The 23,428-nt window shown below is 55.9% G+C and overlaps 3 protein-coding genes across 7 annotated transcripts in view; 1 reads left to right on the top strand and 2 right to left on the bottom strand.

The window, feature by feature from the left end:
- Positions 1-4,763, top strand: part of LOC132382894 (serine protease 33-like) — a 98,424-nt gene extending 93,661 nt beyond the window's left edge. Inside the window, exons 8-9 of one of the 2 annotated variants that reach the window (XM_059953432.1) lie at positions 513-682; positions 3,827-4,763. In XM_059953432.1, the coding sequence (XP_059809415.1) occupies positions 513-682; positions 3,827-4,126 (470 nt within the window). In that variant the 3' untranslated portion in view covers positions 4,127-4,763. The remainder of the gene's footprint in view (positions 1-512; positions 683-3,826) is intronic. The other variant, XM_059953431.1, reaches the window with a different exon arrangement.
- A 545-nt stretch (positions 4,764-5,308) lies between these two features.
- LOC132382895 (3 beta-hydroxysteroid dehydrogenase type 7-like) lies at positions 5,309-16,922 on the bottom strand. The gene is made up of 7 exons (XM_059953433.1): positions 16,518-16,922; positions 12,839-13,094; positions 12,247-12,402; positions 10,583-10,691; positions 10,079-10,178; positions 8,041-8,203; positions 5,309-7,205 (listed from the first exon to the last, which is right to left on the bottom strand). Exons 2-7 carry the CDS (start codon positions 12,993-12,995, stop codon positions 6,784-6,786), a joined length of 1,107 nt encoding a protein of 368 aa, XP_059809416.1. The 5' UTR covers positions 12,996-13,094; positions 16,518-16,922; the 3' UTR covers positions 5,309-6,783.
- A 3,716-nt stretch (positions 16,923-20,638) lies between these two features.
- Positions 20,639-23,428, bottom strand: part of LOC132382893 (histone-lysine N-methyltransferase SETD1A-like) — a 34,543-nt gene continuing 31,753 nt past the window's right edge. For all 4 annotated transcript variants that reach the window (XM_059953428.1, XM_059953429.1, XM_059953427.1 and 1 more), the window contains one exon: positions 20,639-22,844. In XM_059953428.1, the coding sequence (XP_059809411.1) occupies positions 22,671-22,844 (174 nt within the window). In that variant the 3' untranslated portion in view covers positions 20,639-22,670. The remainder of the gene's footprint in view (positions 22,845-23,428) is intronic.

The raw sequence follows: 23,428 nt of genomic DNA, 5'->3' as shown, positions 1-23,428 counted from the left end.
GACACACTCCCTGGGTCCCCCTGTAAATACCGACACAGTCCCCGAGACCCCTGTAAATACCGACACACTCCCTGGGACCCCCTGTAAATACCGACACAGTCCCCGGGACCCCCTGTAAATACCCACTCACTCCGTGGAACTCCCTGTAAATACCGACACACTCCCCGGGACCCCCTGTGAATACCGACACACTCCCGGGGACCCCCTGTAAATACCGACACACTCCCGGGGACCCCCTGTAAATACCGACACACTCCCCGAGACCCCCTGTAAATACCCACTCACTCCGTGGAACTCCCTGTAAATACCGACACACTCCCCGGGACCCCCTGTACATACTGAAATACCGACACACTCCCGGGAACCCCCTGTGACTATCGACACACACCACGGGTTGCTTCTACAAAAAACTACATCTGGAGTCAATTTTGTGTGGAGGTGTTTATCCCTGCGGGAAGGGTGGGTGTCCGTCATCCTGCTGACCGGCTCTCACTCTGCCGCCTGCCCCACAGTGAGTCTCAGCAACCCTGGCACGCTGCAGGAGGTTTCAGTGAATCTGATTGGACGCGAGACCTGTGATGCAATGTACAACAATGGGAACACTGTCCTCCAGGAGGTCCAACCGATCACCGACCATATGCTGTGTGCTGGCGTGCCCCAGGGAAACAAGGACGCCTGTCAGGTGAGCCGTGCAGGGACGATGCTGAGGGAGATTCACTCCGTCTCTGACCCCGGGAGTGTGTGATGGGCCGGTGTGGAGGGGGCTTCACTCCGTCTCTGACCCCGGGAGTGTGTGATGGGACGGTGTGGAGGGAGTTTCACTCCGTCTCTGACCCCGGGAGTGTGTGATGGTACGGTGTGGAGGGAGTTTCACTCCGTCTCTGACCCCGGGAGTGTGTGATGGGACGGTGAGGAGGGGGATTCACTCTGTGTCTGACCCCGGGAGTGTGTGATGGGACGGTGTGGAGGGAGCTTCACTCTGTGTCTGACCCCGGGAGTGTGTGATGGGACGGTGAGGAGGGGGATTCACTCTGTGTCTGACCCCGGGAGTGTGTGATGGGACGGTGTGGAGGGAGTTTCACTCCGTCTCTGACCCCGGGACTGTGATGGGACGGTGTGGAGGAAGTTTCACTCCGTCTCTGACCCCGGGAGTGTGTGATGGGACGGTGAGGAGGGGGATTCACTCTGTGTCTGACCCCGGGAGTGTGTGATGGTACGGTGTGGAGGGAGTTTCACTCCGTCTCTGACCCCGGGAGTGTGTGATGGGACGGTGAGGAGGGAGTTTCACTCTGTGTCTGACTCCGGGAGTGTGTGATGGGACGGTGTGGAGGGAGTTTCACTCTGTGTCTGACTCCGGGAGTGTGTGATGGGACGGTGTGGAGGGAGTTTCACTCTGTGTCTGACCCTGGGAGTGTGTGATGGGACGGTGTGGAGGGAGATTCACTCCGTCTCTGACCCCTTTTTTTTATTACAAAATCCTTTATTACAAATTTCGGTGCTATACAATATATACAAAACAGTGGCAAACACAATTACTGCACTACAAGTAGACAATAGACATTACACCAGAATGTTGCCAGCCCTATCCACGATGGCATTTACACCCCGCGGAGCCCAACGGTCTCGAAACTCCTCCAAGGCCGCTGTGGACTGTGCGTGTTCCTTTTCAATAGTTACCCGGGCACGAACATACCCCCTAAACATTGCCAGGCAGTCTGCCTGGGGAGATCCTCCAACCACCCGTTTCCAAGACCCACGGATGGCGGATTTCGCCAGCCCCAGGAGCAAGTTGACTAGGACATCCTCATCCCTCCTTGCCCCCTTCCTTACTGGATGACCATATATAAACAGGGTGGGACTAAAATGCAGCCAGAAGGCGAGAAGCAGGGAGTGTGTGATCGGACAGTGTGAAGGGAGCTTCACCCTGTGTCTGACCCCGGGAGTGTGTGATGGGGCGGTGTGGAGGGAGTTTCACTCTGTGTCTGACCCCGGGAGTGTGTGAAGGGACGGTGTGGAGGGGGTTCCACTCTGTGTTTGACCCCGGGAGTGTGAGATGGGACGGTGTGTGGGGAGTTTCACTCTGTGTCTGACACCGGGAGTGTGTGATGGGACGGTGTGGAGGGAGATTCACTCTGTGTCTGACCCCGGGAGTGTGTGATGGGACGGTGTGGAGGGAGCTTCACTCTGTGTCTGACCCCAGGAGTGTGTGATGGGACGGTGTGGAGGGAGATTCACTCTGTGTCTGACCCCAGGAGTTTGTGATGGGACGGTGTGGAGGGAGATTCACACTGTGTCTGACCCCGGGAGTGTGTGATGGGACAGTGTGGAGGGAGTTTCACTCTGTGTCTGACCCCGTGAGTGTGTGATGGGATGGTGTGGAGGGAGATTCACTCTGTGTCTGACCCCGGGAGTGTGTGATGGGACGGTGTGGAGGGAGATTCACTCTGTGTCTGACCCCGGGAGTGTGTGATGGGGCGGTGTGGAGGGAGATTCACTCTGTGTCTGACCCCGGGAGTGTGTGATGGGACGGTGTGTGGGGAGGTTCACTCTGTGTCTGACCCCGGGAGTGTGTGATGGGATGGTGTGGAGGGAGATTCACTCTGTGTCTGACCCCGGGAGTGTGTGATGGGATGGTGTGGAGGGAGATTCACTCTGCGTCTGACCCCGGGAGTGTGTGATGGGATGGTGTGGAGGGAGATTCACTCTGTGTCTGACCCCGGGAGTGTGTGATGGGACGGTGTGGAGGGAGATTCACTCTGTGTCTGACCCCGGGAGTGTGTGATGGGGCGGTGTGGAGGGAGATTCACTCTGTGTCTGACCCCGGGAGTGTGTGATGGGACGGTGTGGAGGGAGATTCACTCTGTGTCTGACCCCGGGAGTGTGTGATGGGACGGTGTGTGGGGAGGTTCACTCTGTGTCTGACCCCGGGAGTGTGTGATGGGATGGTGTGGAGGGAGATTCACTCTGTGTCTGACCCCGGGAGTGTGTGATGGGACGGTGTGGAGGGAGATTCACTCTGTGTCTGACCCCGGGAGTGTGTGATGGGATGGTGTGGAGGGAGATTCACTCTGTGTCTGACCCCGGGAGTGTGTGATGGGACGGTGTGGAGGGAGATTCACTCTGTGTCTGACCCCGGGAGTGTGTGATGGGGCGGTGTGGAGGGAGATTCACTCTGTGTCTGACCCCGGGAGTGTGTGATGGGACGGTGTGGAGGGAGATTCACTCTGTGTCTGACCCCGGGAGTGTGTGATGGGACGGTGTGTGGGGAGGTTCACTCTGTGTCTGACCCCGGGAGTGTGTGATGGGATGGTGTGGAGGGAGATTCACTCTGTGTCTGACCCCGGGAGTGTGTGATGGGACGGTGTGGAGGGAGATTCACTCTGTGTCTGACCCCGGGAGTGTGTGATGGGACGGTGTGGAGGGAGCTTCTCTCTGTGTCTGACCCCAGGAGTGTGTGATGGGACGGTGTGGAGGGAGATTCACACTGTGTCTGATCCCGGGAGTGTGTGATGGGAGAGTGTGGAGGGAGCTTCACTCTGTGTCTGACCCCGGGAGTGTGAGATGGGACGGTGTGGAGGGAGATTCACTCTGTGTCTGACCCCGGGAGTGTGTGATGGGACGGTGTGTGGGGAGGTTCACTCTGTGTCTGACCCCGGGAGTGTGTGATGGGACGGTGTGGAGGGAGATTCACTCTGTGTCTGACCCCAGGAGTGTGTGATGGGACGGTGTGGAGGAAGATTCACTCTGTGTCTGACCCCGGGAGTGTGTGATGGGACGGTGCGGAATACTGCCTCTCGGTCTCACTCCATATTCCCATCCCTCACAGGGGGACTCAGGCGGTCCCCTCATGTTCTCTGTCAACGGGGTCTGGATACAGGTGGGCATCGTGAGCTTTGGAGAAGGCTGCGGAAGACCCGACCGCCCCGGAGTCTACACCGAAGTGGCCGCCTTCTCCCAGTGGATCCAGGCGAATGTGAATAACCTCCAGTTCGTCTTCCCGGAAAATGGATCCAGAATTGCTCCTGATGGGTGCATGAACGGGGCAGAGCAAGTCAGGGGCATGCTCCTCTTCCCTGCTGCTAGCCTCCTTGTCCTTCTGCTCTGCACCTTTCTCCTGAGCGAGTGATGGACCCTGGGGGACCTCAGGGGCCGGGCGGGGGGGAGGGGGAGTGTCTATGTTTCAGAACTCTTGAGCCGGGAATGAAGGAATCTTTGGACCACTCCACCCACCTCTCATGGGAAACGAAATCTGGGGGCCACCCAGTATGTTTCTGGGATCTTACTCTGTTCTGCTGCCTGAGCTCCCAATTTGGCTGAGGTTAGATCGGGAGCTTTCCACAGAAGGGATAAGATGGGTTGATATTTTCCGAGGTCGCCCCTCTCTTTCAGTTTCTCAGTAGATGGTGTCGGGGATTCTCACCCAGAACAAGCCTCCTCACTTTGAGTGCCATGCGGATGGAGATTCCCAGGAATCCCAAGGATTCCCCTGGTTTGGTCTCTTCGCAGCTCAAGTTCACTTGCAGTCTCCAACAGGAGCAGGCGATCCCACAGAATGTCCATAGAGAGAAATTCCTCCACCCCGTAGCCTCCCTGGGAGGGGGCATACTCCCTGCAAGTCCCCTCTCAGAGGCGGAAACCCTCATTTGTACAAAGTAAGATCCCACAGGGATGGGAGGAATGGAGGGAGATGGAGACAGTAAATTAAAATTGAACTTCAATCCCAAAACCCTGTTGGAGCATGAGGGTGGGGGAAGAGAGATGGTGAGGGAGGTGGTGGGATGGAAGTTGAGGAGGGGGAGATGTAGTGAGGCAGAAGGTGAGGAGGTAGGAGTAATGCCGAGTGAGGGGGAGGGAGATAGGTAGTGAGGGAAGTGAAATGGAAGTTGAGGGGGAGATGTACTGGGGGAGATGGTGTGGCAGAAAGTGAGGAGGAGGGAGATGAGGGAAAGGGGAGTAAGGTGGGAGGTTAGTATGGAGAACTGGAGCGGTGAGGGAGGGATGAAAGAGGTGGGAAGAGAGACAAGAATGGAAATAGCGATGAGAGGCGAGGAGCAGGAGAGAGTGGGGAAGATTAGGGATGGAAGAAAGGGGGAGGGTAAAGGAAGGGATGTAGAGCAGAAGGGGAGGATGTGATGAAGAGGGATGAAGGAAGGGGTGTGAGTAGAAGGGAAGGGAGGACAGTGGGGTGGGTCGGAGAGGGGGAGAGAGGGACGGAGAGGCGGAGGGTGGGACGGAGGAGGGGGGAGGGAGGGATGGCAAAGGGGAGGGTGGGAGGGACAGAGAAGGGGAAGGGTGGGAGGGAAGGAGAGGGCGGAGGGAGGGAGGGAGAGGGAACTGTTGTGACTTCGAACCGAGTCACCGGAGAGAGACATGTAATGTAACAACACACAGTCCGCTGAAGGCCCCCTCGTTTGGGGTCTCCGAAAATCATGTATATGTCATTTTTTTATAATGCAATACAATTTCAAAAGTCACAATGGCACTGTTCAGTTCAATATCGACGCAAAAGCACTTCCTTGGCATTCATTCAATATACATCTACAGCGGGCCACACCCTTGGCTGGGACACGAGTGGGCTGAACGTTTGTGGGCACAGAGATGCCAGACTCTCACCTCACCGCTGTGGGAGCTGTGACTCAGAAAACACCCAGCGTCAATCAACCGAACCGTGTTCCATTTGGCCACAGCCGTGGGTTGTGGAAAGAGTTGGTCACGGCGGCTCAGAGATGACCGGGCCAGACCCTCCGAGCGGCCAGTCCCGGCCTGTGCTCTGTACACAACTTCAACTGATCATCTCTTCCGGTCTTCATTCAGAACTCGGCTGAATGAATATGTGCTGTGGTCACGGGATGCGGAGGGAATTGAGGAGATACGGTGGGAGATGTATGGGAGTGGGAGAGGGGAAATGGAGGAGAATAGCTGGAGACGGGTGGGAGGGAGGGATAGAAGGAAGGGATGGATGGAGGGAGAGAGGTATGGAGAGGAGAGGGGAAGGGATGGAGGGAGGGAACGAGAGGGAGGGGAAATGAGGGAGAGAGGGAAGAGGAGGGATGGAGGGAGGGACGGAGGGGAGAGGGGAGGGGAACGGAGAAGCAGAGGGAAGGGACGGCCTCAGAAGGTCATTGACGCGATGCGCACGGAGTTGAGGACAATGCCCTTTACGTTGTATTAAAGTCCAGCCAGACCACAGAATCCAAAATCAACTCAGCGCTGAGCAATGAGTCACCGCAGGGGGCAGGGAGGTGGGGAGAGGGCGAGGAAGAGAGGGGAGTATGGGATGGGGTAGCAGTGAGGGAAATTGGGGGTTGCGAGGGAGATGGGGAAGTAGGAGGCGGATGGGATGAAGGAAATGGGTGAGGGAGAGGGGGGTAAACAGTGAAAGAAGGGTCGAGGGAGCTGAGGAGGGTGAGAGTCTGATGTAAACCATGGAGTGGGTTTATGCAAAGCGAGTCCAATATAAAACTTGGAGCGCGTCTTTGCAGAGTCTGAGGTAAAACCCGGAGCGGCTCAGCACGGAGAGACGGAATGTAAAGTATGGAGCGGTTGCTTGCAGAGAGAGTCATGGAGCGGAGCAGCACGGAGATGACAAGGGAAAGAGGGAGATGTGCAGAGGGGAGGGTCAGAGTCTGATTTTAACCATAGAGCGGATTAAAGCAGAGCGAGTCCGATGTCAAACGCGCAGCACATCAGCACTGAGGGTTTGATGTAAAACGTGAAACGGATCATTGTGATGCAAACGGTGGAGTGGATTGGCCCAGTGTAAAAGATGGAGCGGATCAGAGCTCATGGAGACCCCGGCCGGGCCAGGCTCTGCAGCCAGCGTGTGGTTCGCGCCCGGGACTGCTCCCAGGTGTAGAGCGGCCGGTAGCCGAAGTGACGGGCGGCTTTGCTGGTCCGGACCGTGAAGGTTGAGCAGGACATGAGCAAGGTGTAGCGGTTGAGTACGGGGGCGAAGGTGCAGAAGGGGCGGAGGGCGAAGCTGACGAGCTCGACCAGGAGTGCCAGCAGGAAGACCAGGAAGAAGGGGAGGACGGGCCGCAGCCGGCCGACCAACTTCACCCCGCAGGGCGCTAGGAACTCCATGTAGAAGTCGAGGAAGCTCTTGTCCGGAGAGTCGTCATAACAATAGTAGACCTGTCCGCCCACCAGACCGGGCTTCTCCCGCAGGGCGCGGGCAGCCAGCAGGTGCATCCAGGCCACGTTTCCTGGAGGGTTGGAGACGTGAACAAGGGTCAGAGCCCGGCTGATCACTCCAACGCCATTCAGCTCCCCCTCTCCCTCGGCCGGACACCCACTATCCCACCGCACGGCCTATTGGGTCCCTTCACTGCTCTCCCGTTCTGAGGATCCGCGCAACCCCCTCCCCCACCACTACCACCGACCTGCCCCATTAGAGATGCCGTTATGCCCCCCCCCAATGCCTGCTATCCCTTTTCTGTTCTGTCAGTTCGCAAGACGCTATTCTGCCCCACTGAGGACTCCTAAACTCCTGATCTACCTGCCAGGAGTTCGGTCCCAGTGATGCCTGCTACCCCAATGTCCTAAGAGGCGATTTTGGTCCTTCCCCCACTTCCATCCCACTAGTATACTGATTAGGCCCTCCCGCCCCTCTGATGTTCTGCTAGAACGCTCCCCAGTTCAGAGAGGTCTGGTCGCCTCCCCTGATGTCCTGACAGGCCATTCAGCCGCTTTCTTCCCCATTATCCATTCTCCCTGGTGAGTGCTGAGGCTGATCTGCCTCCCTCCTCCTACTATAGGTGTACCACTCACTCCCTCTGCAACTACCTAGCCCCTTCCATTTCACCTGTGCCCAAACTGAGACCCATCAGCCCCTCCCTCTCTACTAACCCTCCTGTTTTACCTCTGCCACCAGTAAGACCAATTGGCCCCCCCCCCTCTCTACTAGCCCTCGTGTTCTGCCTGCACCCTCAGAGAGATCCGCTAAACCCTTCCTCTCCCAATACCCCTTCCTGATCCACCAGAATCCCCAGCGAGACCCGTCAGCTACTCTCCCCCCTCCACCGTGGAACACGGACTCACCCGCATAGACGCGCCCCAGGCAGGCATCTGCGGAGGAGAAGCGGAAGAGGTGCCCCCTGCAGCGGGACGCTCTTTCGACCAGGTTGCAGAGCAGGGGAAAACCTTCCCCGTAGGAACCGAGCGGACGCAGAGCCAGGGTGAAGAGGGTCTTCCCGGATGCTGTCTGTGTGTTGGGGGGGAGGGAAAAGGGACGTTGGGGCAGGGAGAGGGTGAGGAAGGACAAGAGGGCAGAGGGGGAAGAGGGGAAGGTGGGAGGTGAAGAAAGAGGTGACAGAGGAGTGAATGGGGTGAGAGAGGAGGGAATGGGGGTGAGAGGAGGGGCGAGAGAGGAGTGAATGGGGGTGAGACAGGGGGCAAGAGAGGAGTGAATGGGGGTGAGAGGAGGGGGCAAGAGGAGGGGCGAGAGAGGAGAGAATGGGGTGAGAGGAGGGGCGAGAGGAGTGAATGGGGGTGAGAGGAGGGGGCAAGAGAGGAGTGAATGGGGGTGAGAGGAGGGGGTGAGAGAGGAGTGAATGGGGGTGAGGGGAGGGGCAAGAGGAGTGAACGACGGTGAGAGGAGGGGCGAGAGAGGAGTGAATGGGGTGAGAGGAAGGGGTGAGAGAGGAGTGAATGGGGTGAGAGAGGAGTGAATGGGGGTGAGGAGGGGTGGGAGAGGAGTGAATGGGGTGAGAGGAGTGAATGGGGGTGAGAGAGGAGGGAATGGGGGTGAGAGGAGGGGTGAGAGAGGTGTCAGAACGAGGTGGCCGATATGATAGAAACTACAACCGCACCCCCACTCTCATCCCAGTAGCACATGGCGACTGTGTGGAAACAGATTCTTTGGCCCACTGAACGTATGCTAGCCCACAGAACAATATAAGACAGGAGCCAATTAAACCAGTCTTCTCTGTCCACATCCCTTCAGTGCCGATACATCCATGTATCTGTCTTAGAGATTCTCCAATGCTTCTGCCGCATCAGTCTTCACCACCGCAGACACACATTCCAGGCACCCCCTGCTCTTGGTGAAGAAACTTGCCTCCCCCCCCCCCCCCACCTTACATGCATGTTCTCTGGCAATAGACATTTCGGCCCTGGGGGGAGAAACATTCCGTCTGTCTATGCCTCTCTGTTGGGGTCTCCCTCAGCCTCCGCCGATCCAGACAGCACAAACTGAGTCTGTCCAACGCACAAAGAGTTGGCAAACTCAGCAGGTTGGGAAGTTTCTCTGGACAGAAATGGGTGGTCAACGTTTCAGGTCAAGACTCTTCACCGAAACAAGGTGATGCTCCCCAACAGATACCCACATTACAGAGGGAGTCTCTCCCCCATTACCCCTGTTACAGAGGGAATCCCTCTCTCCCCTATTACCCCATTACAGAGGGAGTCTCTCCCCCATTACCCTGTGACAGAGGGAGTCCCTCTCTCCCCCATTACCCCTGTTACAGAGGGAGTCTCTCTCCCATTACCCCGTTACAGAGGGAGTCTCTCTCTCCCCATTGCCCCTGTTACAGAGGGAGTCTCACTCTCTCCCCCATTACCCCTGTTACAGAGGTTCTCTCCCTATTGCCCTGTGACAGAGGGTCCCTTTCTCCCCTATTACCCCTGTTACAGAGGGTCTCCCTCCCCCTATTGCCCCTGTTACAGAGGGAGTCTCTCCCCTATTGCCCCCATTACAGAGGGAGTCTCTCTATCCCTCCCCATTATCCCTGTTACAGAGGGTCTCTCCCTCCCCCATTAACCCTGTTACAGAGGGTCTCTCTCTCCCCCATTACCCCGTTACAGAGGGTCTCTCTCTCTCCCATTACCCCAGTTACAGAGGGAGTCTCTCTCTCTCCCATTACCCCTGTTACAGAGAGAGTCTCTCCCCCATTACCCCTGTTACAGAGGGAGTCTCTCTCCCATTACCACTGTTACAGAGGGTCTCTCCTGTTACCAAGAGAGACTCTTTTCTATTACCAGTGTTGGTGAGAGCGTCTCCCCCATTAGGGGCTGTTGTAACAGTGAAGATTTAGCATTTAGCTGCTCCCTGCCCCCCTGTCCCCCCCCCCACACTCACCTTCATCCCGTTTGCTCTGCGGATGAGCTCTTCAGCCTGGGATTTTGACTTTGCGTAGACTGAAGCAGGGGCAAATTCGTAAACCGTGTCCTCATTCCCTCTGGGGGAGAGAAAACATTGGCACAACAGTGACTACTGCGGGGAGGGTGAGTGGGAGAGAGAGGGAGGGGACAAGGAGAGAGTGGGAATGGGGGGGGGGGGAAGGGAGGGATATAAGGCAGAGAAGGGGGGAAGGAGAGGGAGACCTAGAGATGGAAGGTGGCAGGGAGAGGGGAGGTGGAGAGGGAAGGAACAGGGTGCAAGTGAAGGAGGGGAGGGGAAGTGAGAGGGAAGGAACAGGTCACAGGTGAGGGAGGGGAGGGGAGAGGGGTAGGGAGTGGAGAAGGAGAGGGAAGGAACAGGGTGGCAGGTGAGAGGGTGCAGGAGGAGAGTGTGGGAGGGAAGGGGGAGAAGGCGAGTGGGAAGAGGGGTGGGGAGGATGATGACTCAGGCATGACATCCCACCTGTGGAATGGCTGCCACTTGGAGTTGGGTCCCACTGCCTCCATGCTGCTGGTGTAGACCAGGGTCGGGACATTGTGCTGCACGCAGGCATCAATCACACTCTGGGTCCCTGTGGACACAAAGTTATCGAGGGTGGTGCCACGGTCTCTCCAGCCTCCCCTCGATGCCACACTCCTTGTGGGAGCTGCCCAAGGCCCCCTTGTGGCGTTCTCCCTCCCTTCCAACAGGCAACAGCCCATGGCCGCCTGGTGAAGCTGCGTTATGATGGAACTGGGACCCTGCAAAGCTGCCTGCAGCCCTCTGGCAGAGCTGCCCCTGCTGGTGCTGCCAATGACTTTCTGCCAGTCTTTCATGGCCCCCTGATGGGTCTGCCAGTGGATTGCTGAGAGAGCATGGTGAAACTTCTCTTGGGCCCCTGGCGGAGGTAGTTTTTGGTGAGCAGCATCCAGCCCCCGGTGAAGAACAAACAGCTGCCAGGCAAAGCTGAGCACTGGCGGAGCTGTTCATGGTCCCCTGGCAGAGCTGGGCCCTGGTGGAGCTGCCCCCTGGCGGAGCTGGGCCCTGATGGAGCTGCCCATGGTCCCCTGGTGGAGCTGGGCCCTGATGGAGCTGTTCATGGTCTCCTGGTAGAGCTGGGCCCTGATGGAGCTGTTCATGGTCCCCTGGTAGAGCTGGGCCCTGATAGAGCTGCCCATGGTCCCCTGGTAGAGCTGGGCCCTGATGGAGCTGCCCATGGTCCCCTGGTGGAGCTGCCCCCTGGCGGAGCTGGGCCCTGATGGAGAGCTGCCCATGGTCCCCTGGTGGAGCTGGGCCCTGATGGAGCAGTTCATGGTCCCCTGGTAGAGCTGGGCCCTGAGAGCTGCCCATGGTCCCCTGGTAGAGCTGGGCCCTGATGCCCATGGTCCCCTGGTAGAGCTGGGCCCTGATGGAGCTGTTCATGGTCCCCTGGTAGAGCTGGGCCCTGATAGAGCTGCCCATGGTCCCCTGGTAGAGCTGGGCCCTGATGGAGCTGCCCATGGTCCCCTGGTGGAGCTGCCCCCTGGCGGAGCTGGGCCCTGATGGAGCTGCCCATGATCCCCTGGTGGAGCTGGGCCCTGATGGAGCAGTTCATGGTCCCCTGGTAGAGCTGGGCCCTGATGGAGCTGTTCATGGTCCCCTGGTAGAGCTGGGCCCTGATGGAGCTGCCCATGGTCCCCTGGTAGAGCTGGGCCCTGATGGAGCTGCCCATGGTCCCCTGGTGGAGCTGCCCTTTGGCAGACCTGGTGGAGCTGCCCATGGTCCCCTGGTAGAGTTGGGCCCTGATGGAGCTGCCCATGATGCTCTGGTGGTTAACTCCCTGGTAGAGGTTCCTCTGACAGAGCTGCACAAAGCCCCAGACGTTCAGGCCAAAGTATCAGGGGAGCAAGGACAGAGATGGAGGGAAAAGTGCTATGGGAGGGGTGGAGGAGGGAGGAAGAGACACACAGAAAGTGCTGGAGGAACTCAGCATGCCAGGCAGCACCTATGGAAAAGGGTAAACAGTCGACATCTCAGGCTGAGACCCTTCATCGGAGAGGAAGCACCGAGGGATGGAGGGATGCAGAAGGGGTGTCGAGGACGGAGGGAACGTCAAGGCGGGTGGGAACATTGTGGAGGGACAGACAACCACCCCTCCCCAGCCTTACCTTGTACGTTGACGGAGAGGATTTGGGACTCGGGGATGAGCCCCAGGAAGTCGATGACACTGGCGAGGTGGAAGACCAAGTCAGCCCCCTCGACGGCGTGGGCCATGACCCCACGGGAGGTGATATCCCCCTGCATCAGAGACACCCTGAGAGAGGCTACAGGAGAGTAACGAGTAGGAGGGGGAGGAGGAAGGAGAGGGAGACAGCCGGGGATAGGAAGATGTGGAGGGGGTAAAGACGTAGACGGGGAAGGAGACAGGGAGGGGGAAGGAGGGGGTGGAAGAGGAAGGGACAGTGGAGGAGAGCAAAGGTAGGTTAAGCAAATGGGGGAGGATGGGAAAGGGGAGACAGTAAATTAAAATTGAATTTCAATTCCAAAACCCTGTTACGACCCCAAATCCCACTGACCCCACTCTTCTCCCAGCAGCCCATCTCGGTCCCCAAACGAATCCCATTGTCCCCCCACACTCCACAATCCTGTGTCAGCCACCAAACTAATACCCTGTCATGATCTCTCCCCAAAGCTCCAAGCCAACAGTCTCCCCCTCCCGCTGCCCAGAGCCCTGGTCCGCAGCTTTGTGATAGTCCCTACCTGTGCTCAGAGTCTCCAGCTCCCTGTCCAACACCAGGTCCAGCACCCTGATCTCCCTCAGCTCCTTGCCGCACTCTGCCAGCAGTCGCACCAGATGCTTCCCCAGAAACCCACAGCCTCCGGTCACCAGGCAGACCAGACCCCTCTCCCTGGGCATCGTGGCAGTTCGCTCAGGGGCTCCCGCCAAATCCAGGGCTGGTGGCAGTTGTCAATGTTGGAGAGAGGGAGAGTGGTGGGCTGGAGAGAGGAAGGGGGACTGAGCAAGGGAGAGAATCACAGAGTTGGGGAAAGAGAGAGACATTAGCGTCAGATTATTGTCACTGAAGTACGGTGTGGAAGTTGTGTTGTTCTTGTGGCAGCTCTGCATGCCAACATGTAAATTTAGTCTAAATTACAAATTAAAAATTGTTTAACAAATGGGACTAATGAGGCAGTGTTTATGGGTTCAGAGGGGAAGAAGCTGTTCCTGAATCGGAGAAAGTGAAACAAGATGCCGGTCCTGAGTGAGGTGTGTGAGAGAGCGAGAATGGTGGAACACGGGGGGGAAGGCAGGGTGAGAGGAGAGAAACAGCGAATGTGGGTGGGCAAGAAAGAAAGAAAGAGGGAGAGGGGGGTATGTGGGGGCATATGGGGGGAACATGGGCGAACATGGGGGAGAGATGGGGAACGTGGGGGGAGAGAGATGGGGGAATGTGGGGGAGAGAGATGGGGAACATGGGGAAGAGAGATGGGGAAATGTGGGGGAGAGAGATGGGGAACATGGGGAAGAGAGATGGGGAAATGTGGGGGTGAGAGATGGGGGAATGTGGGGGGTGAGAGATGTGGAAACGATGGGGTAAGAGATAGGGGAATGTGGGGGAGAGAGATGGGGAACGTGGGGGAGAGAGATGGGGAACGTGGGGGAGAGAGACGGGGAACATGGGGGTGAGAGATGGAGAATGTGGGGGGGAGAGGGGAACATGGAGGAGAGGGGGAACATTGTGGGGGGGAGAAGAAGAAAGTGTTGAGAGGGACCAGCAATGATTGGTTATCCCTCACATTAGCAGGGACAGTGACACAGAGAATATAGAATTTACCCAGTTTGCCAGTCCTATCCTACGTGAAGTTAGCAAAATCAGCAGAATTACCTTTAAAAAAACAGCAAAAGTTGGACACATCAACTCCAACTAATAGATGGTGATGTACTGAGAGTTTCCAGCTTCCTGTGGTTCGCTGTCTTTTTGTTTCACTCGGCAGTATCACTGCTGTTGGCTGTCTGGTAGCAAACTCCTAATAACATCTGTACCGAATTTCAGACATTTTCTCTTCTCCCACCCCCCCCCCCCGAATCGAAGAGGGGAGAAGAATTCCATAAGACCACAGGACATAATAGTAGAAAGAACTATCGAGGCCCACCGAGCCTGCCCCGCCATTCCATCATGGCTGATTTACTATCCCTCTTACCTCTTGTTTTCTCTCTGTAACCTTTCACTTCTTGATTAATCAAGAACCTATCTACCTCCGCTTTAAAGATGCCCAATATTTCACCTCCACAGCTGCCTGTGGCCATGAATTCCACAGATTCACCACCTTCTGGCTAAAGAAATTCCTCCTCATCTCTGTTTTAAAGGAACAATCCCAGAGCTCTTCCCTCTGCTCCTAGACTCTCCCACTATAAGAAACATCCTCAGTCTGGGCTTTTCAATATTCGATAGATTTCAATGCAATGCCCCCTCACTCTTCTAAATTCCGAAGAGTACAGGCCCAGAGTCAGCAAACACTCCTCCGAGTGTGGTCTGTCCAAGTGTCAGCATCGCATCCTTGCTTGTTTATTGGAGTCCTCTCGAAATGAATTACCTTCCTCACCACCAACTCAACCTGCAAATTCACCTTCATGCACCCCCAAGTCCCTTTACACCTCTGATTCTTAACGTTCCCCCCATTTAGAAAGTAGTCTTCACCTTTCCTCTTCATCAAAATGGACCATACATTCACTTCTCTACATTGTATTCCATCTGCCTACCAGATACAAATCGCTTGCTTAATGCCATAGTCTGTGGCTTTGAAAGGCCTTCAGCAGACTGCCTGCTTCCTCCGGGATGGGCGGGGTCTTATCCTGTTGGCTGCTTTCCTGGGGCAGCGGGAAGTGCAGACAGTCAGTGGGGGGAGGCTGGTTTCCCTGATGTGCTGACCTGTGTCCACAGCTGTCTGTGGAACTTGTACACAAAGCAGACCGTGATGCACCAGGAGAAGATTCTTCCTAAGGTGATCAACAACATTTCTGCCGGACACCTTGAGTGTACCAGGTTGAGAGGAGAATTGATAGAGGTTTACAAAATTATGGTTAGACAAACCGTCTTTATTCCCTAGAATAAAGGAGAATGGCAGGTTCAAGTTTAGAGACACTGTCTTTTCCCAGGGTTGGGGAGTCACAAACCAGGGGCGTAAGTTTAGGGTGATAGGGGAAATTTAAGAGGCCTGAGGACTGGCTGAATGGCCGCTGTGGTCAGCCCGGACTGTTGGGGCCGAAGAGCCTGTATTCACAGTGTGATGCTCTAAAGCACTGGAGCCCTGCCATTGGCCGACGGTCCGTGGATCCCAGGTTGGAAATCCTTAATCTAAAGCTTCACTTTGCAGATCTCAGAGGAAGCCTTGTAAATTAGTCTCCAAAAAATTCTCTCACAGTCTACAAATAATCCCACTGCCCCGCTCTCTCCCCACAACCGCGTGTCTCTCAGTCCCCCTCTCTCAGGGGAGATCTGTACACTGACCGGTGTCTCTCAGTCCCTCTCTCTCAGGGGAGATCTGTACACTGACCGGTGTCTCTCAGTCCCTCTCTCTCAGGGGGAGATCTGTACACTGACCGGTGTCTCTCAGTCCCTCTCTCTCAGAGGGAGATCTGTACACTGACTGTTGTCTCTCAGTCCTTCTCTCTCAGGGGAGATCTGTACACTGACCGGTGTCTCTCAGTCCCTCTCTCTCAGGGGAGATCTGTACACTGACCGGTGTCTCTCAGACCCTCTCTCTCAGGGGAGATCTCTACACTGACCGGTGTCTCTCAGTCCCTCTCTCTCAGGGGAGATCTGTACAGTGACCGGTGTCTCTCAGTCCCTCTCTCTCAGGGGAGATCTGTACACTGACCGGTGTCTCTCAGTCCCTCTCTCTCAGGGGAGATCTCTACACTGACCGGTGTCTCTCAGTCCCTCTCTCTCAGGGGAGATCTGTACAGTGACCGGTGTCTCTCAGTCCCTCTCTCTCAGGAGAGATCTCTACACTGACCGGTGTCTCTCAGTCCCTCTCTCTCAGGGGAGATCTGTACAGTGACCGGTGTCTCTCAGTCCCTCTCTCTCAGGGGAGATCTGTACACTGACCGGTGTCTCTCAGTCCCTCTCTCTCAGTGTGAGATCTGAACACTGACCGGTGTCTCTCAGTCCCTCTCTCTCAGGGGAGATCTGTACACTGACCGGTGTCTCTCAGTCCCTCTCTCTCAGTGTGAGATCTGAACACTGACCGGTGTCTCTCAGTCCCTCTCTCTCAGGGTGATCTGTTCACTGACCGGTGTTTCTCGGGGCGGGATCTGTACACCGACTCTCTCGCACAGATAACTCGGCAAAGATGGATACACAGTAAACAGGTGCTTGTCCTCCCGCTGCAGATTGTAACCAACATTTCCTGTTCCAGTTTGAACTGTCAGACTTACCGCCGTGGTTTTCTGTGCGAGGTGCTGAGGATCTGGCGAACAGACGGCGGGCATCCAGCAGCTTCTCTCTTCGCCAGTGATTCCAAGTCTGTCCAACTGTGGATACTGGAGTGCAAAACCCTCTACTCTCAGACCCTCTCCGACTCAACTCCTCGCACGACTTCCGGCAGGCGGTGACTGCAGCGGATGAGCGTTTGGGCGTGAAACAAACTGTTAGATCAGCGGATTAATGTCGCCATGTGTGAATGCTTTCACACTCTGAGTTCCTCTTTCAATGTCACAACAATACACTAACCACAAAGTAAGCATCCTGAATCCGTCTGAGGAGATCTATACACAGACCGGTGTCTCTCAGTCCCTCTCTCTCAGGGGAGATCTGTACACTGACTGGTGTCCCTCAGTCCCTCTCACTCAGGGGAGATCTGTACACTGACCGGTGTCCCTCAGTCCCTCTCACTCAGGGGAGATCTGTACACTGACCGGTGTCTCTCAGTTCCTCTCTCAGGGGAGATCTGTACACTGACCGGTGTCTCTCAGTCTCTCTCTCTCAAGGGAGATCTGTACACTGACCGGTGTCTCTCAGTTCCTCTCTCAGGGGAGATCTGTACACTGACCGGTGTCTCTCAGTTCCTCTCTCAGGGGAGATCTGTACACTGACCGGTGTCTCTCAGTCTCTCTCTCTCAGGGGAGATCTGTACACTGACCGGTGTCTCTCAGTTCCTCTCTCAGGGGGAGATCTGTACACTGACCGGTGTCTCTCAGACCCTCTCTCTCAGGGGAGATTGTACACTGACCGGTGTCTCTCAGTCCCTCTCTCACTCAGGGGAGATCTGTACACTGACCGGTGTCTCTCAGTCCCTCTCTCACTCAGGAGAGATCTGTACACTGACCGGTGTCTCTCAGTCCCTCTCTCTCAGGGGGAGATCTGTACACTGACCGGTGTCTCTCAGTCCCTCTCTCTCAGGGGAGATCTGTACACTGACCGGTGTCTCTCAGTCCCTCTCTCTCAGGGGAGATCTGTACACTGACCGGTGTCTCTCAGTCCCTCTCTCTCAGGGAGATCTGTACACTGACCGGTGTCTCTCAGTCCCTCTCTCTCAGGGGGAGATCTGTACACTGACCGGTGTCTCTCAGTTCCTCTCTCAGGGGAGATCTGTACACTGACCGGTGTCTCTCAGTCCCTCTCTCTCAGGGAGATCTGTACACTGACCGGTGTCTCTCAGTCCCTCTCTCTCTCTCAGGGGAGATCTGTACACTGACCGGTGTCTCTCAGACCCTCTCTCTCAGGGGAGATCTGTACACTGACCGGTGTCTCTCAGACCCTCTCTCTCAGGGGGAGATCTGTACACTGACCGGTGTCACTCAGTCCCTCTGTCTCAGGGGGAGATCTGTACACTGACCGGTGCCTCTCAGTCCCTCTCTCTCAGAGGAGATCTGTACACTGACCGGTGTCTCTCAGTCCCTCTCTCTCAGGGTCAGATCTGTACACTGACCGGTGCCTCTCAGTCCCTCTCTCTCAGAGGAGATCTGTACACTGACCGGTGTCTCTCAGTCCCTCTCTCTCAGGGTCAGATCTGTACACTGACCGGTGCCTCTCAGTCCCTCTCTCTCAGGGGAGATCTGTACACTGACCGGTGTCTCTCAGACCCTCTCTCTCAGGGGAGATCTGTACACTGACCGGTGTCTCTCAGTCCCTCTCTCTCAGGGGGAGATCTGTACACTGACCGGTGTCTCTCAGTTCCTCTCTCAGGGGGAGATCTGTACACTGACCGGTGTTTCTCAGTTCCTCTCTCTCAGGGGAGATCTGTACACTGACCGGTGTCTCTCAGTCCCTCTCTCTCAGGAGAGATCTGTACACTGACTGATGTCTCTCAATCCCTCTCTCTCTCGGGGTACTATCTGTATGCCGAATAAGATTCTGGTCTAAACAGTTTCATTTACCCCCGTCTGGGCTGTTTCCCGTGTCAACCTTTCCTGTCCATGTCCCCGCCCAAGTATCTTTTCAATGTTGTTATGTAACTGCTTCCGACAGGCGGGGTTGGTCGGCTGTGGTTGTTCGGTTAAGTACTGCCCAGGTCTGAACGAACGCAACGCCCACGGGCGAACTCGACCAACGAGGAGGATTTATCAGCTGGCGGGACTTGGGAGACTGAGTTACGGAGAGAGGGTGGGTAGGGTCGGGCTTCATTTCTTGGAGCGTGTGTAGGCCCCTCGGGCCGCGCCGCATCCCCCAACAACCCGATTAACAGTTTAAAAAAAACACATCTGTCACAGAGCCTTGTTCTTTTCGCTGAAAATGGATCTTTCTGACCGCGGGGTCTTGTCCAGCTGCAGAACGGCATCTGCTCGCACCTCTCATTCTGACACAGCCCCGAACCCGCAGGGAACCTCGGCCGTGTTTCACTCATCGCTGCAGCGCTCTCCGGCTCGTCCACAGACAAACTGCCTCCAGTTTGAGCCAAAGATCTCAGATTTTGTCCAGAACACTTGCTGTCAAAAATCTATTCATCCGAAGAGGAAACAAAGCCAGGAGACTTGCCGATGTACGAAAACACAAGGACGGAGGAGCTGAATGCGGCAGCAAGTGCTCACAGCTGACGAAATGTAGATTTCAGATTTTGGGGCTTTGCAACACACACAAAATGCTGGAGAACTCGGCAGGCCAGGCAGCATTATTGGGAGAAAGTAGAGTCGACGCTCCAAGCCGAAACCCTTCGGCAGGACTGGAAAAGAAAGCTGAGGGGTAGATTTAAAGGTGGACGGGGGCGGGGGGGGGGGACGCCAGGTGGTAGCTGAAACGGAATGGGAATGGGAAGTGGAATTAAAATGGGTGGCCACTGGGAGTAGGTGTCGGGTCTCACCGACAAGCAGGAGGCCGCACCGGGAGCACCGGACACCTGGAAGGACTGTTTTGGGACCCCGGATGGTAGTGATGTAGGTGTGGGGGCTCTTGTTCCGCTTGCAAGGATAAGTGTCAGGCGGGAGGGAAAGATGTGCTTGGTGGTGGCGGAAGTTTCGGAGAATTATGCGCCCACCAGCCTCCGCGTCTAGCACATAATTCTCACCTTTCCTCTCCTGCCCATCGCCTCCCTCTGGCGCTCCTCCTCTTTCTGCCTCCCATGGCCTCTGCCTCTTTCACCAACCGACTTCCCAGCTCCTTGCTTCGCCCCTCCCACTAGTTTCACCTTTCACTCGCTGTTTCTCTCTCCCCTCTTCCGCCACCCTTTTCAAATTCACTCCTCCTAACTGCTCCTTTCCACGGATGCTGCCCGACCTGCTGAGTTCCTCCAGCTGTTTCTACGTGTTGAGAGGCTTAGAGCTATTGTCTCCCTCTGAGGGTAAAGAGGTTAAGGCAGCATACTGGGATCAGAATAGAGAGATATCCGAGATAGGAAGGACACTGTCAAAAGGGTCTGATGTGGTTCTGTGAGACTCCCCTAACTTTCTCCTCTCCGTTAACACCTCATTCCCCCTCCGTGATCCCCATCCTCCCTCCCTACACCTCTCCACCTGTTAATCCCTCACAATCCCTATATCCCTTCCCTGATCCCCACCCTCCCTGCCCCTCCATCACCCAATCCCTCCCCTACACCTCTCCCCCCTCTGTCTCACTCTCCCTCCCCTATGCCCCCCATCTCCATCATCTTATTCCCTCCCCCACACCTCTTCACCATCTGTTAACCCCTCACTCCCTGCACCCCCTCCCTCCCCTCCACCTGTCTCCATCACCATTACCCCTCCCTATCTCCATCATCCCTCCCTCCCCTCCACCCCACCCTTTCACCCCCTCCACTCCATCACCCCTCCCTATCTCCATCATCCCTCCCTCCCCTCCACCCCACCCTTTCACCCCCTCCACATCTCCATCACCCCACCCCATCTCCATCATCCCTCCCTCCCCTCCACCCCTCCCTGTCTCTGCCTCTCTCCCTTCCTGCCCTTTCCACTACACCCTCAGACCTCTGAAAGCTCGCTCCTGCCACACCCTCCTGTGGATGGGCGGCGATGACCGGCTGAGGGAACTTGGACCCAATATACCTCCAAACTTTTATTTTTCAACTCTTGAGCTGGCAAAGCTTCAAAAAAATTCAACATTTTTGTTTTTAATCCAAAAAAGAAAGGCCCACACATATGTACAGTCATAGTAATGAATGGATAATTCAATATGTACATAACAAACAACTCGTTTCCACAAGAAACGACCTTGGCATTTAAAAGCCCTGTTTAGTTGTTTTCCCCGAGTTCCCATCTACAATATTTTACATCCTGTGTTTTTGTTGCTTTGATTTTGCCCTCACTGCTGCAGAGAGACAGAGGGAGAGAGAAAGGAAGAGGGAGGAAGAGGGAGAATTTCTCTCTCTCTCTCTCCTTCCCACCCCCCACCAGCGGGTTTCTGGGCTAAGCCCTCCCTGAATATCTGGCTGTGCAGCCCCGCCTATGCGCTCTCCCAGAATGGAGGAGAGAAACTGGGATTGTGGTGGGTAGTGTACACCCTCCCCTCCCCTCCCTGTTCCCCCCCCCCACTGAATGGAAGGGGATTTGGAGAAAAGGCACAGAGGCTTCTTGGCACTGGGGTGGGAGAGATTTGGAGCCAAGAAGCAGGCACTGGAGTTTGGAGTGAATCTTCCTGCATACCTTGTCTTATGAGGAGGGTTGGAGGGAGTGTGATGAGATGGGATGGGGGTGTCGAGGGGGAGGAGAAGGGTGAAAAGGGTGATGGGGAAGGAGGGGTCGAGTTGGGAGTGTGTGTGGAGGGGGAGAGGGGAAGGAAGTGGGTGGAGTGGTGGAGAGGGGTGCGGGCAAGGAGATGTAGGTGATGGTAAAGAGAGGGGATGAGGGGAAGTGGGTGCAGGGGATGAGGGAGAGGTCAGGTAGGGATGAAGGCAAGAGGGTGTGGGAGGAAGAAGAAGGGAGGTGAGAGAATGAGGGACGAAGGGGGTGGGAGACAAGATAGGGAGATGAGAAGATGGGGAGGAGATAGAGTGAGTTGGATGAGACAGGGGAGGCAGAAGATCTGGTGGAGGGATGGGGTGAAGGTGGAGGTTGCATCGGGGAAAACAGAGGAGTGGAAGGCATGGTTCAGCAGACAGAGGATGCAGTCACTGATTAGTAATGAGGGCGGGTGAGAGTCAGGGGACCAGCGGCCGTGGCCATTGGATGTTTTGAGCACTTGCCCTTCCACCACTCGGACACGAGGTGGCGCGGCGGAGCGGTTGCCAGCCGGGCTCAGCAGCCCCACCTGGTGACCGACGCGACGCAGTGCAGGCATCCCTCCCCTCAGCAGCATTCCTTCAAACGGCTACATTCTCCATCTTCTTAAAAGGGTAACGAGTGCTGATGGGGACCACTGCAGCTTTTGCCACCATTCTCGCCAAGATCACCCACGCAATGAGCATACGTTGCAGCTCCAGTGGGTAAATGTTAGCTGTCCTGGGGCTTCTTTGCCCATGCCCTTCTCCACCCCCCTCTGGAGGGCAGTAGGTAGGGTGAGGTGGGATGGGGCAACCTGTTTGAAATCAGGAGATCAAGGCTGGAGGTAAATACACGGTCCTTGGAGGAGGGGAACAGACACACATGATCTCCCCACTGCAGCATCAAGCACAACGCCACCGCCGCCTGTGAATGGCAAGATCCCACAGGCCTGTGAGCTGTCCCTGCCATCAAATGTCTCCAGTTAGATTTAATGCTTATCTGTGATGTGTAGGACTAGCTGCAACCCATACAGGCAAAAATAAATGCTATACCTTCCCCTTTAAGAGTGTCACAGAGGACCCTAACAGATGAATGCGAGGTTGGGAGGGAGGGAAAGGGATGGAGGAGGCGTAGGGGATGGGGGAAAAGGGGGGTGGTCAGAAGAAGAGGGAGGGAATGCCTTTGGAGTATCAGATGCACATTTGGAGCAGGAGGGTTGGATCTGTATGGCTGGTGCCGTTCTGTTCTGAACGATCAGTGCAAAAAGAATTAAAACTTAAATTAAACGATCCAAATACTGTACTGTCCCTTATGCAGGGGAGAGGGAGGGCTGGGAGATGGTGAGAGAGAGAAGAGGGGAGGTGGGAGAAAGGGAGAGGGAGAGAGGAAGGGGGGGGAGCGAGAGAAGGGCTGGGGGGGGGAAGTGGGGTTAGAGAAACTCAGCCCAAGCAAACAGCTCCCTCAGTTCAAAGTGCCTCGACAATTCTCCGTCCCGCACAGGCAGGCAATCTTGTTCTCTTCGATGGGGAACTTGTAGTCGTAGGTAATCTCCTCATTGACACTGATGGGTTGCTTCGAGTAGATGACGATCTTCTTCTGCGCCTCCAGTGTAATGACTTTGGCATAGCAGTTCGGCTGGAGGGGAAGGAAACACTGTCAGACACAGGGCAAAACTCCCACCACACAGGGAGAGGCTCCCTCTGCACTGCCCTGGGGTAAGGCCTGGGCAGACTACCTCTACGTACTAGAGGGTATGTTCGTGCTCGGGTAAATATTGAAAAGGAACACATGCAGTCCATGGTGACCTGAGAGGCGTTCCGGGACCGTTCGGCTCCGCGGGGTGGAAATCCCATCATTGATAGAGATGAGAACATTTTGGTTTAATGTGTATTGTCTATTTGTAGTGAAGTAATTGTGTTAGTCACTGTTTTGTATATATTATATAGCACCAATATTTGTAATAAAGGAATTTTGTTTCTAAAATAAAAGTGGTCAGACACAGGATGAGGCTCCCTCCACCCTGTCCCATCACACACTCCCGGGGTCAGACACGAGGAGAGGCTCCCTCTGCACCGCCCTGTCACACACTCCTGTAGTAAGACACAGGATGAGGCTCCCTCCACCCTGTCCCATCACACACTCCTGGGGCAGACACGGAACGAGAGGCTCCCTCTGCACCGCCCTGTCACACACTCCTGGGATCAGAGACTGACTAAGTC

The sequence above is a fragment of the Hypanus sabinus genome, chromosome 29 (genome assembly GCF_030144855.1).
Source record: "Hypanus sabinus isolate sHypSab1 chromosome 29, sHypSab1.hap1, whole genome shotgun sequence".
Taxonomy (NCBI): Eukaryota; Metazoa; Chordata; class Chondrichthyes; order Myliobatiformes; family Dasyatidae; genus Hypanus; species Hypanus sabinus.
The sequence above is the reverse complement of the archived record's forward strand: the minus strand, read 5'-3'. Positions and strand labels throughout refer to the sequence as shown.

Coding starts and splice junctions, on each gene's coding strand:
- LOC132382895 (XM_059953433.1), bottom strand. CDS start 12,995: ATGCCCAGGGAGAGGGGTCTGGTCTGCCTGGTGACCGGAGGCTGTGGG. Junction 10,692..12,246: donor CCTCTCCGTCAACGTACAAG/GTAAGGCTGGGG, acceptor TTGTGTCCACAG/GGACCCAGAGTGTGATTGAT. Junction 8,204..10,078: donor GCAGAGCAAACGGGATGAAG/GTGAGTGTGGGG, acceptor CCCAACACACAG/ACAGCATCCGGGAAGACCCT.